We start from the raw sequence: 13,908 nt of genomic DNA on the forward strand, positions 1-13,908 counted from the left end.
ACACAATGACCTGGGGCTTCACTGCAGCCTGGACTACTTTACTTAAGGGCAACTACCCAATTCCTGGTTGAGGCCCGCCAGTGGCATAACAGCTGAGGCCGGGATAAGGATGAGGAAGGGAACAGTGCCTAATGACTCATCATGTCTATTAACCTCATTAATACACTAATCTGTTCATTGTTTACCTCTAGCTTAAGAAATAGTAAATACTAGAGGCATAATAATTTATTTCTCTTCTAGCTGTCATTTCACGGAGAGTTTTTGGATAATCAAACATATTATTCATTAGCGTTGCTTTTACATGTCTAACTTGTGTACCTGGGACAATTATATATATTACTTAACACACAGACTATATTCCTTCCCATCCTTCATGCCAAAGGAAGACAGATGAAGAAAATAATTACTATCTATAATGATATTCCTTTAAAAAAAAAATTAAAACAACAGTACAACTTTTTTAAAATAGTCAGATCTTGTTACTTTTACATTAGGCATAGAGAGTATTATATAACTTTAAGTTTAGAAAATCATATAACTATGTATATTATACATGGATACATTATATTATAGATAGAAAGCTTAAAGTGAGCTAGGGAAAAAAATACTTCATCTTGGAACATCAGATTTATCTGTGGATATGGTTACATAGATTCCCCAGATATTCATTTTAAAATAAAATTGCTTAATACTAGGAAGGAGCACAGATATTTCAGTCAATACGTTACCATTTTCCCCTCCCGTCATTCCCCAAATAAGAATTCTTTCATAGAATGTTAGCGCTGAAAGGATCCTTAGAAATCCCTGCCAGTGGCTCTCAACATGGGGTGGTATGTCACCCTAGAAGATGCTTAGAAACACAGGGTTGTTTGTGGATGTGATAATGACTGGGAAATGCTACTAGCATTGGGGATTCTAGATTCCTACAGTGCACAAGAGAGTCCTTCATAATGAATTATCTAGCCCAAATGCCAATAGTATGCCCACTAAAAACTACTGACTTAATTCTCCACTTTGAACATGCAGCCACATAGGCCCAGAGATGTGAAGTGCCTTACTCAAGGACACACAGCTGGGTCTAAAACCCAGAGTCTCATTCTCTTATTGTACCTCTCTTTCAATGAATAAATTCTCAATAGAAAAACGTAAAAGAACCAAATTCAGTCATATATGAATATATAAAATATTGTCAAAACACTGGTAATGCATTAATATTTGAAATTGAAATAAGACTGCAACTAAAATATTAATATGCTTTTTAAATTGCCGTTTTTCTCTAGGAAACAATTCCCTTTCAGATATATAATTTTCAAAAATCCATCAAAGTTAAAAGGAGGAGGAAATCAACTAACTTACACTTACCAAATAAACATTTTCTGAATGGGAAAATTACATGGTTTCTGTTGGTTTCAGAACAACTAGATACCCGTTAGTGTAGCACTAATCTCCCCCGCTAACCCTGAAGCAATTTATTATAGTGAAAAAAGCACTGAACATTAATTCCTGCTCTAATAATATATATGTTATATATATTAATATAATACATAAATATATATTATATATAACAATATATATATATTTTTAATCCTATTAGTTATGCCATAAAGAAGAAATATAGAATCAGAATCAAGGGATTGCAGAGTCCTAAACTCCTCATTTTATGTAACATGAAACTGAGATCTAAAGTTTACGATATATTCAAGATTTGCTGGGGAAAAAAATATTATATATATATATATATATTACATACATATCACTTTTTTTTTCAGCAAATCTTGAATATACCATAAACCCTCTAGATCTCAGTTTCATGTTACACAAAATGAGGAGTTAGGTCTCTGCAATCCCTTGATTCTGATTCTATATTTCTTCTTTATGGCATAACTAGTAGGATTGAAAAAATAGAGGGGTACCACCTAACATTCATGAAGAAGCACACTACGGTGAGTAGAGATATAACTAAAGACTGAGTCCAAAAGGTGATCGCTGACAGGTAAGTTCTATCAGTTTAGTTATTGTTCAGTGGCAGCTTACTTAGTAGTGATATCATTTGCCATCATCTATAGAATAAGTATCATTCTTTTTCCCTACATTGTCCTAAAAATGACGGGTAATTAAACAATCTATAGAATAACTCAAAATTAAAACTTGATTCTTCAAAAGACATTTGCATTAAATGTTTAACTTCTACATACACACTGAGGTTAAAAATTTTAATTTTAGAATTACTTTAAAATTGGCAAAGTAGCGTATACTGGGGCATTTTTGCAGATATGTACTAACATGTTAATATATACATATGTGTGTACACATACATTATGTGCCTCCACAGTTCTCTGAAGTTCTTATAGTTTGGTTTTTGCTCTTGATACTATATATATACAGCCTAAGAAAACTAAGTTGAATTTACCCCTTATCCTTTTAAAATTTCAGTTAGTCCATAAAACATTTCTGATACCTTTTCATACGTTGTGTTATACTTCTTAGGCAATGTATCTATATTAAATAGTAATCAAAAATAAATAAAGGGGGGAGGGAGATGGTAGATGAGGGTAAAGGGGATCAAATATATGGTGATGAAAGGAGAACTGACTCTGGGTAGTGAACACACAATGGGATTTATAGATGATGGAATACAGAATTGTTCACCTGAAATCTTGTAACTTTATTAACAATTGTCACCCCAATAAACTTTAATTTAAATAAATAAATAAATAAATAGGATAGGGACAAAGAGATATTTATTTTTATTTCTCCCTCCCTCTCTTCCTCCCTCCTCTGCTCTCTCTCTCTCTCTCTCTCTCTCTCTCACACACACACACACACACACACACACACAAAACACAATTCCTCCACTTAACCACCATAGTGTTACAGCATACAATATTCAGTTAGATATCAAGCTGTATGGAGACTGAATCTAAAAAAAAAACTTTCTGAATGGCCTTAAAATGAAATTAAATAAGGCTTTCAAACTATTCAAGAATATATTTTTAAAATATATTTTCCTGAAAATCAAATTTCCTGAAAATCATATTTTAAAAATATATTTTCCTGAAAATTAAATGCAGTTTCTCCTTACAATATTCTGACGATTTCCCTATGTGGTCCTTTTTCCTACTCATTCATCCAACAAAATCCATAATTTTGTTGCTTCTTATGTCTCTCTTGCTGTGGTTATTTCAGTAACTTTTAAAACACACCATTTTAAATATAATTAAATATAAGTGATTTTGTCTTTTGTTAAGGTCATAAATTTAATCCTGCAGTTAATTAAACATGCAATGATTATTCTATCAATTCCACAAAGTTTAGGATTAGATAATAAAAATAAATATTCTGTAGCCAGTCTAAAACACTGATTGAAGAAAAGATTATCATTATAACTAAAGCATGCCATTTCAAACCAGCAGGAGGTTCTGTCAAATAGATGCTTTGCTACTTGGAATACACAGCTAATGAACAGTCAGTTCAGCTTGGACTGTACTATACCAACGCTACCAGGGGTCTCTGCTGAGGGCACATCCTTCGCTTTCGTCACAATGGCAATCTCAGGCTTGGGAAATCTGCATGCTAAAAATATTTTAAAATCAAAATGAATTCAAGCAATGAAGTAAATAAAATATGTACAAATAAAAATGTATATGAAATTTAGAAGTGAAATATGCTAGAATATAGGCAGTCCTCACTTTGCACAGTAGTGTGGAGCTATAAAAATGACAGTGCAAGCTGAAAGCATACAAAGCAGTCTTAATAACCCATGGGGGGAATTACAATCTAATGTTTTAAAAAAAAAAAAACATTAGAAACTCTCACAAGAAAAAAAATTCTGGAACTATGTATGGTGACGGATGTTAACTAGACTTATACCTTGCAATCTATACAAATATCGAATCATTATCTTATACATCTGAAACTAATACAATGTTGCATGTCAATTATAGCTCAATAAAAAAAAAATTTTTAACTCTCCTATTGTTATAAATACAAAAGATTTTAAGACTAAAATTAATATTTAGTATAGCATAACTTAAAACATTAGAAACCCTGAAAATTAAGTGTTTTCTTTGTAAAACAAAAAAAAAATTATCAAAAGCAACTTCAACAGTGCTAGCACTCCTCAGATAACTTACAATATGGAGCAGGCATCTTTTCTATGCTGTGGGGAATTGGCACACTCCTTTCTAAGTCTGGATTGGCTGGCAACATTTATCCTTTGTATTTCCAATGTCGTGCAATATCTGCGAGTTCTTTTAATGTGAGGTTTTTACCAGAATCCCCTCCTCTGCAACATCTTCATCCTTTTCATCCCAACCTCCCCACTTGTGTCCATATAGTAAGTTCACTTCTCTAGGGTCGTCTGGCGTATCTGGCGTTTCTCAAATAGCAGCAGTGTCAACATGCCTACACCTTGGGGACAGCCTCAGCCAGGGCTCTGCCCTCTGCCCAAGGAAGTCCACATCCAGCAGCTCCTTTTCACAGAGGGAGAGCCCCAGACCTCTCACCCAACTCAGGACAACACTGAAGAGTCATCCCATCTCTAAAACTCTCCACAGGGTCAGCCGAGGCTTCCTTGAGACTCATCACTTTACTCCTACCTCTGCCCAAAAGGGCTTCCTTCTCTTCCCTTCCTAAGGTAAGGATTCCAACAGCACTTCCCAATGAACTTCCTGGATGTGAATCTTTATATCAGAGACTCCCAAGGAACCTAACCTGTGACATGGATGACAAAGCATGTCAGCAACTTATTCTAAAAAAAAAAAAAAAGTTTACTGTACTAGAAACTTTTCTCCAAATTTGAGATTGTTTCAAAATTTAAAAAGTAATACAAAGTTAAGTGGCGAAAGCACAGGAAGAAGAACGGGATGAAGCAGAAGAAAAAAACAGTATGACTCGGGACATGGTTCACTGAAAAAAATCAGATTAATCAACGGACAGTATATTCAAGGTAATAACGGGAAATAAAAAGAGATGAACAAAAAGGCATGCACAGCATTTATTTCTCAAAAGTGACTACTGTATAGATATAAAATCAGTGTTAATAATTCACACTTTTTTCTAATGTCTTTAAGAAGCCCCTTTGAGGAGAAAAAAATGGTAGGAGAAGGTTTTTTAAACCACGATCTTTTTGAAAGACATTTCTCACACACAAACACAAAATTCTGCCAGCTCACCAATGTCCCACATGATCACTTTCACATCTGCTTGCCTGTTTCCTTTCACAATTCAAGTCTGCCTGTGTTTATCTACGTGACCTCAACTCTTTCCCACCTTAGAAACAAAAACAAAACCACCTTCTATAGCCTTGCTACTCAAAATATGGTCCCTGGACCTGAAGCATGGAAATCACTGGGAACTTGTTAGAAATGCAGAATCTCAGGCCCCACCTCAAACCTACTGAAACAGAATATGCATTTCAATAAGATTACCAGGTGATTGTATATGTACATTGAGCTTTGACGTAGAGAGCTACAGAGAGCACTGCCAGTGAAACAAAGTCCCTTACAGTGAAACGAAGTCCAACTACATTCAAATTCATGACTTATTTAGAACCAAACCCATAAAAGGACTGAAATCACAGGGCAAACAGCTGGGTTTACATCAAAAGACAGGCGGGCACCCACAAGGACAGAGGGGACATTAGCACTTGCTTACTTGGGATCGATGAAACCAGACACCGTAAGAAGGGTACAGCTAGAATAGTAAGGGAACAGGTGAAGGCAGACTGAGGGCTGGCGGGACAGTGTGAAGGCACTAGGGTGCACATAAAATCGGGGAGTCCTGCTTTCTTGAACATTCCTTCACCAGAAATCCCACCAGACACAAATAATGGTAAGAGAGGGAGCCTATAGAAAGTGTCCACTGTGGTGCAGACCTGCAGGAGGGAAAGCAGATGTGCAGAAGGGACATGAAATTCTACCTGGATCCTTTTTGCAATCTCTCCTATGAGTCAAAAGCCTAATCTGTGAGAAGGGCAGAAGCACTGTCACTCTTAGGGCAAGCAGGGTGGCCAACCAGTTCGCCAAGGACAGCCGCAGTTGTAGCACTAAAGGTTTATACCCCAGGAAACAAATGTATCCCCTGTTCTTAGGTATTTGAATTTGAAAAATGGAATTTCAAATCATCTCTGTTTCTATAAGCTTCAGGCCAAAGAATGAAAAGATGTTACCTGCTAACTGGCCTGCATATTTTCTACACAATGGTGCTAAAAAGGGGGGGGATTTTCTTACCTGTGATATTTTATTTTTCTCTGATGAACTAGAATTCTACACAGGACTGTCTATAAAAAAAAAAATGAGTACCCTAGCAATAAATATTTAAAATACGTTCAGACTTCTAACCTATGAATAAAGAGATTTCAGTAGTACTCAGGCTACTCTAGTAGTACTATCCAAAGTTCCCTTTAAAGAGTTGAATCTCTGGCCGCCGGCTCTGTGGCCCAGGTGGCTGGAGCTCAGATGGTTGGAGCCCCGAGCTCCTAACACCAAGGTCGCAGGTTCGATTCCCACATGGGCCAGCGAGCTGCACCCTGTACAGCTAAGATTGTGAGCTGAACAACAGCTCTCCCTGGAGCTGGGCTGCCATGAGAGGCCGGCAGCCAGCGAGAGCTGCCGCCAGCTGCTATGAGCGGCCGATCCACAACTGGCGACCTGCCTTGGCCAGGGGGAGCACAGGGCTCATAACATCAGCATGGGCCAGGGAGCTGTGTCCTACACAACTAGACTGAGAAACAACGGCTTGAACCGGAGTGGGCGGGGGTGGGGGGGGTTGTAGAAGAAAGAGGAAAAAAATAAAAATAAAAATAAAAGAGTTTAGTTAGCCAGCGAACTAAAATCTGGCTCCTTCCCACACAATTCTTATAAAAGTGCTTCTGACATCAGTCTCTTTAGTTATTAAATCCTATGGGCCTTCTTTTCTCACTTCCCCAGTCTTCCCTTTTGAACTGTCTAAAGCATCAGATCATTCCCACTATCTTCTTCCCTTAGCTTCTGGAATACACTATTTTCTTATTTTTCCTGTCTTTGTGGACACCCCTCCTCTGTCTCCTTCTAGTTTTGGTTCTTCTTCCTCTTCCCTTCCAATAAACATTGGTGTTTTTGAGTTCTCTCCTGAACCATCATCTTCATCTCTATATAATTCCTAACACCCACACTTATATCTTCAGCCCCAACTTCCCCTATGAGTTCCAGATTTGTTATAAACACACACACACACACACACACACACACACACCCCTCTAATTACTTGACATTTCCATTCATATCCACAAGGTATCTTAAACTAGTCATGTCCAACATTAACACTTTAATTTCCATCCCCCAAATCTATTTTCCCCCGTCTTTTCCCTCACTGTTCACAGTACCATCTTTTACTCAATCACTACAGTCAGAAAATTAAGTTACCACTCTTTCTTTCCCTTCATTATCTGCCCCTTTCTAGCCCCTGAGCACACTAGTCCCATCAGCTCACTGTCAAAAAAAATATCTTGAATCCACATCCTTGTCTTCGTCTCCATGGCCGCCTAGTCTAAGCCTCCATCAACCCAGGCACAGACTATTGCCACAGCTTCCTAAGTGCTCCCAGCTTAAGCATTTGCACCTTTCTACTTCTTCTCCATTAGCAGTCAAAGGGCTCTTTAAATCCCATCATTTCACTCTTGTTTAAACCCTCGAATGGCCTTCCTACGGTTTACCTAGAAAGGCCCTCACTAACCTGGCTTCTGCCTACCTGTCCATCTCATCTCCTTCCACTTTCCCTTTGTGCACTAACTTCCACTTGTGTTTGCTACGTGCGAATGCCTGCGCTATGCCAAGTCCCTTCCTATCTCAGGGTCTTGACAGTCGCTGTTCCTTCTCAGAATGCTCTTCCTCCAGCTGTCTGAATAACTGGCTTCTTTTCAATCCTTTATTTTCAGGTTCAGTATCACCTACACAAAGACCTCCCCAGATCACCTTATCTAATAAGGTTTATCCTAATAGCACACCCTATAATTATTTTATTTATTTACTTAATACTCATATATTTCCTCTCTCAAAAGTGTAAACTTCCAAAATTAATTCAAAATGGATCAAAGACTTAAGCATAAGACCTGAAACAATAAACTGCATAGAAGAAAACATAGGTACTAAACTTATGGACCTTGGGTTCAAAGAGCATTTTATGAATTTGACTCCAAAGGCAAGGGAAGTAAAAGCTAAAATAAACGAATGGGACTATATGAAACTTAAAAGCTTCTGCACAGCAAAAGAAACCATCGACAAAATAAAGAGGCAACCAACTGAATGGGAGAAGATTTTTGCAAACAGTGCCTCCGATAAGGGGCTAATATCCAAAATATACAAGGAACTCATGAAACTCAACAACAAAAAAACAAACAACCCAATTGAAAAATGGGCAGAGGACCTGAAGAGACATTTCTCCGAAGAGGACATACAAATGGCAAATAGACATATGAAAAAATGCTCAGCATCACTAATCATCAGAGAAATGCAAATAAAAACCACAATGAGATATCACCTTACCCCAGTCAGAATGGCTATCATCAACAAGACAAATAGTAACAAGTGTTGGAGAGGCTATGGAGAAAAAGAAACCCTCATACACTGTTGGTGGGAATGCAGATTGGTGCAGCCGCTATGGAAGGCAGTGTGGAGGTTCCTCAAAAAATTACGAATAGAATTACCATATGACCCAGCAATCCCTCTCCTGGGTATCTACCCAAAAAATCTGAAAACATTTACACATAAAGACACGTGTGCTCTAATGTTCATTGCAGCTTTGTTTACGGTGGCCAAGACATGGAAACAATCAAAATGTCCTTCGATAGATGAATGGATAAAGAAGTTGTGGTATATATACACAATGGAATACTATTCGGCGGTAAGAAAACATGATATAGGAACATTTGTGACAACATGGATGGATCTTGAGAGTATAATGCTAAGCGAAGTAAGTCAGACAGAAAAAGCAGAGAACCATATGATTTCACTGATATGTGGTATATAAACCAAAAACAACAAAAGAACAAAACAAACAAATGAGAAACAAGAACTCATAGACACAGACAATAGTTTAGTGGTTACCAGAGGGTAAGAGGGGTGGCGGGTGGGAGATGAGGATAAGGGGATCAAATATATGGTGATGGAAGGAGAACTGACTCCGGGTGGTGAACACACAATGGGATTTATAGATAATGTAATACAGAATTGTACACCTGAAATCTATGTAATTTTACTAACAATTGTACCCCAATAAATTAAAAAAAAAAAAGTGTAAGCTTCCTGAGAGTATTGGGCCAAGTTAATTCACTGATGTACCCACACCAACAGTGTCTATTATATGGCAGGGAAAGTAACAAATATTTGTAACTAAATAAATGTTCAAAGTTGGGGAAACTTCTATATGAATAGTATGTTAGATGTTTTGTTAAAAACTCATTTAAAAATCTAAAGGAAAATTAGGGTAAAGGTTAAAGATTTATGACAGTTGGGAGTCCCAAAGACTAGTTTTCTGACAATTTATAAACTTGTTTTGCACAATGATTTCCCTTTGATTCTGCTTATTTTCAAAGTAACAATGCCATAGGTGCTTTGTATTAAATGTGCAAATATACAGAAGGTAGACTAAGGTATGCGACTTTTATTAAGTATTTAAGGTATAACCTTTTTTCCCAGCATGTGTTAAAAAATCCCAGGTGTAAGTATCCAGACAAGTGTAATAATAAGAACAGGGGTTTTAGAGTCAAACAAAGCTAAGTTAAAAACTCTACTGATCTGGGGCAAGCTCCTCCTAGCCTCAGTTTCTTAATCTATAGACTAGAGGTAATTCCTTCTCTCTCCAACAGAAGTAAACAAAATACATGAAAACTCAGTTCCGTATATTTGACACACAGCATATAATTAATAATTGCTAAGTAATTGTAGTGAAGATGGTGCCAGCAGTAGCCATTGTGTTAGCTGTAGAATGTCTTCTATAAAATATAAGAACCATTTTACAGTAGAAATTCAGAAGCTGTGTTATAAAATACCAGGCTGTTTTTAAAAGTACAAGTGTTTTCAATAATACAGTGGACAAAATAATCTATCCTAAAGCTCAGAAAGAAAACAGAAAATCTAAACTAAACCAAGTGAAGAAAACCATTCTAATAGAAATTTCCCTGAAACTTTGAGGTCCGAAAAATAGTAACACCTCAGTTAATTTCCTTTTAGGTGCTTATAACAACAATCCTTGGAACAGCCATAATCCAGATGTTAGCGAAAATACTCACAAAATCTCCAATGTAAGATCTGAAGAGTCAAAGATCAATAACAATGTGATAGATGTAACTGGCTAGCTGGAAAGACAAAGGAGCGTAGTGGTCTTTGACTGTGAAATGTCTATCAGGATTAAATCCTATTAAGAAGCATAGGAGGAGCACCCCCCCCAAAAAAAAGAGAATAAATGAAAAACATAAAAAATACTACAGAGAGTGACAAAGAGCAGACACTACAAACAATAACAGAGATGCCAAGAAGGAGACCTCATTACCCAGCAGGCAAGTTGACCACAACAAGGGATGAATGAGGGATGAAATGTGCAAGCCCAGCACATTTCACTACCAGGATGACAGCGTCTAAAAGCATGCCGCCTGAAATGGCACAATATTCTAGAGGCAAGTGGTGTGACGATGAGTATGTCTACAAACAGAAGTAGGAAAACAGAGAAGGAAATTCTGGTATTAAAATACAGTAAATAAGGATTCTGACATCTAGGAGAAGCTAAGTTGTGCTCATTATACTTTTACTAAGACAGAGAAAAATGCAATATGTTTAAATACACTTGCAACAAAAGCCATCAAAGCAAATGTTTCAGAGTTTAAAGGGAATGACATCTTGTTACCTGCAAAGTCCTTTATCTAGATGAGCTCTCATTTACCAGATAGTTTGAGGTAACTAAGTTATTATATTTTAACATATAGCTACTTGTTTTATGTGGCTGCATTCATTTAACGTAAAGCAGACATAAACCAAAGACAAGGCTAGAGTCCTATAAATCTACATACTAATTAATTCAGCTGACTTGAAAAAAATGCTAATAAAACCTGCACTCAGTCTCTACTTGTTCCAGTTGGCTTTACACCGACATGCCAGAGGAGAACAGACAAGAGTGTGATTACACAAACCATCACTATTTTTAGAAAAACTGAACTAATCTCCACTAATAATTGTTCAATATCAGGTCACCTCAACTTTCAACATCATCTATTATTTTTAGTTCCACCTGATCTTCTGGACAACTGTATAAGTTACAGACTTTATAGTATGTCTATTTTCCTCTCCATAAATTTGTTTATAGAAATTTGCTTGTCACAATTGCTATACAAAGCAATAAGTGACTATTGAGATGGATAACACCAAATTAATTACTGGTGAATTAAACTGTAGCAATGTTTAACATATCTGAAGACATATTTTTCTAAGTGTCTAATATGTAGAATTTAATCAAGAACTTAGAAGTGAAGAGACATCACAATCAAGGAAAACAGTTACCACAAAGCTCATTTATTTGATTGAGAAGTGAGGCGTTGGATAGGGAGGTAAGGAGTTACTCTTCTATCCTTGTCCAGAGATAAATAAATGTAAAATAAAGCAATGAGCTAAAAGGAAAAAAAATACACTGATAATAGCAAGTATCAATGAATGATGGAAGCGAAGGAGAGATAAAGCAGAGGATTGAAAAAGAAACACCCTATATAACATTTCATATAAAGCACTGGCTCTCAACCAGGGCAATTTGCTACCCTCCTCTTCTACCCCTCCCTACGTCTCTCAGAAACTGTGAGACAACACGTTTGTTTTAAGCCACTATGTTTTGGGGTAATTTGTTATATAACAATGCATAACTAATCCAATGAGCAATGTCATGGCCCATCCTTCTAAAACCAAATTGCCATACAGTTGGCCCTCCATGTCTGTGGGTTCCACATCCAGGGATTCAAACAGATCAAAAATATTAGGAAAAAAATGTCACATTGTTGCTGATATGTACTATGTAGTTAAGTCTCGGATGGTTATGTCTGTACAGAACATGTACAAATGTTATTTTCTTCCCTAAACAACACAATATAACAACTATTTATATAACATTTACATTATATTAGGTATTATAAGTAATCTATAAATTATGTAAACTACATGGGGGGATGTGTATAGGTTATATGCAAATTTCATACCATTTTATATAAGAGACTTCAGTATCCATGGATTTTCTCGTATCTGCGAGGGGCCTGGAACAAATCGCCCCCAGCAGATACCAAGGGATGGCTGTATTTACAACTTTATAAAAATAATAGATAATAGAAATAGTAATTGTAAAGATTGGGAAACAAATTTGTTTTTAAAATCTTAGCTAAAACTGAAAGGCAACTGTAATGTCAGTTTCAGTGTCCTACTTGTAAAAACAATGAACCAACAATGCACTACCTGGAGAATATGGGCTGTTTATGGAAGGAGATCAGATTGAGCAGGTAAGTTGAGAATACAACGTCAACTTTTTTTTGTAATTGGGTAGGAAATCAGTTTGCAATTTAAAAATCACAATATCCTATGTAGCTACGATAAGACATCCCACAAAGTCTGCCTTATCTACTATAAATTGATTCTAAAGCTTTATCGTGTCACAGACTCTATCACATGCCTAATGATAACCACACAAGAAAGATAAGGGCAAAGGTACCAAATTTCAGCATTAGATTCACTGCCATCTCAAAGCATGGATGATTTCTTTTCGTGTAATGTTTCCACACCAAATCCTAAACGCTTCATTAAGTCATACAAACACCCTTTCTAAGAACATATAAGATTTCCTATAAGAAAAAGCCCTTTTAACACAATTTATTTCATTAGGAAGTGCACTAACTACACATACATTTAGCACGAGTTGGGTATTTAAAAAACACTCAAAAAGGAACAGTAAAAGAAAAACAGGAATTTTTCATTTGTGTGGGGGGAAAATGTTGATTTCAGCAATGGAATGAGCTGTATGCATTCACCACATAATAAAATTCTCTTTACTTTAAATTATTAAAGAATAAGGTAATTTACTGGTGATGAGCCCAGTTATCTCCACAATAACTATATGTATTGATATTGAAAACAATAAGGAACACTAAGACTACCAGAAATTAAAGCAGTAGTATCAATAAGTATCATTTGAATCAAAGGGCAATAATTTAGACATCAACACTGCCAAAAAATGGTTGATTTAAACCCTCAAGTTCTTTAACCTCTAAATAGGAAATGAGCATGTGACTACATATTGTTTCCTATATCCTTGCTTGTTTATCTTGAACAAAGACAAATTACTAACTTCTTCCTCCTATAACTTGCATACTTATTAAGTATAATTAATGCTAACTGATCTCCACGGACTGAAGTTTTTAGGTCCTTTCCAGAATACTGAAAACCATGTTAAATTATAAAATATTATCTTCATTGGAAATGTTAGCATCCCTACTGCAATACTGCTGGCATGTGCTACAAGGTTCGAGGTAACATTTACCCAGCTGTATTGCAGCCCATGCTCTTCAAGAATTGTCCTAAATTATACTAACAGCGTCCTCCTACAGTGTAACAATATTAATGCAGAATTTCCAAGAAACTACTTAGAAAAGGTCAAATGTGTGTTCAAAGAGTCTTGCCTAGGGAGAGAGATTCCTCAAATTAATGCTTCAGCATATGAAGCATATATCGTTTGTCAAGGAGCTCATTTTCAGAGCTGAGTATTTTAAACCCTCACACTGCGTATAAGCATACAGCTTACCAATATGCTAGTGTTTGATTATGACTTCATATTAACACATAATGATTACACAGTTAGTAAAGTGAATTGATTGTGATGTCACACTTTTCCTGTAAAAGCACTGTGGGT

General features: G+C 36.4%; 1 protein-coding gene across 3 annotated transcripts in view; it reads right to left on the reverse strand.

Moving 5' to 3' along the window:
• The window catches only part of TMEM65 (transmembrane protein 65), a 34,946-nt gene that overhangs the window by 19,286 nt on the left and 1,752 nt on the right, over positions 1-13,908 (reverse strand). The window contains exon 2 of one of the 3 annotated variants that reach the window (XM_033126679.1): positions 3,502-3,573. The exons of 1 other annotated variant lie outside the window; for it this stretch is intronic. In XM_033126679.1, the coding sequence (XP_032982570.1) occupies positions 3,502-3,573 (72 nt within the window). Of the gene's footprint in view, positions 1-3,492; positions 3,574-13,908 lie in introns of all 3 variants that reach the window. One more of the 3 variants, XM_033126678.1, reaches the window with a different exon arrangement.

This window comes from Rhinolophus ferrumequinum, chromosome 14 (assembly GCF_004115265.2).
Source record: "Rhinolophus ferrumequinum isolate MPI-CBG mRhiFer1 chromosome 14, mRhiFer1_v1.p, whole genome shotgun sequence".
In the NCBI taxonomy this organism is placed as follows: Eukaryota; Metazoa; Chordata; class Mammalia; order Chiroptera; family Rhinolophidae; genus Rhinolophus; species Rhinolophus ferrumequinum.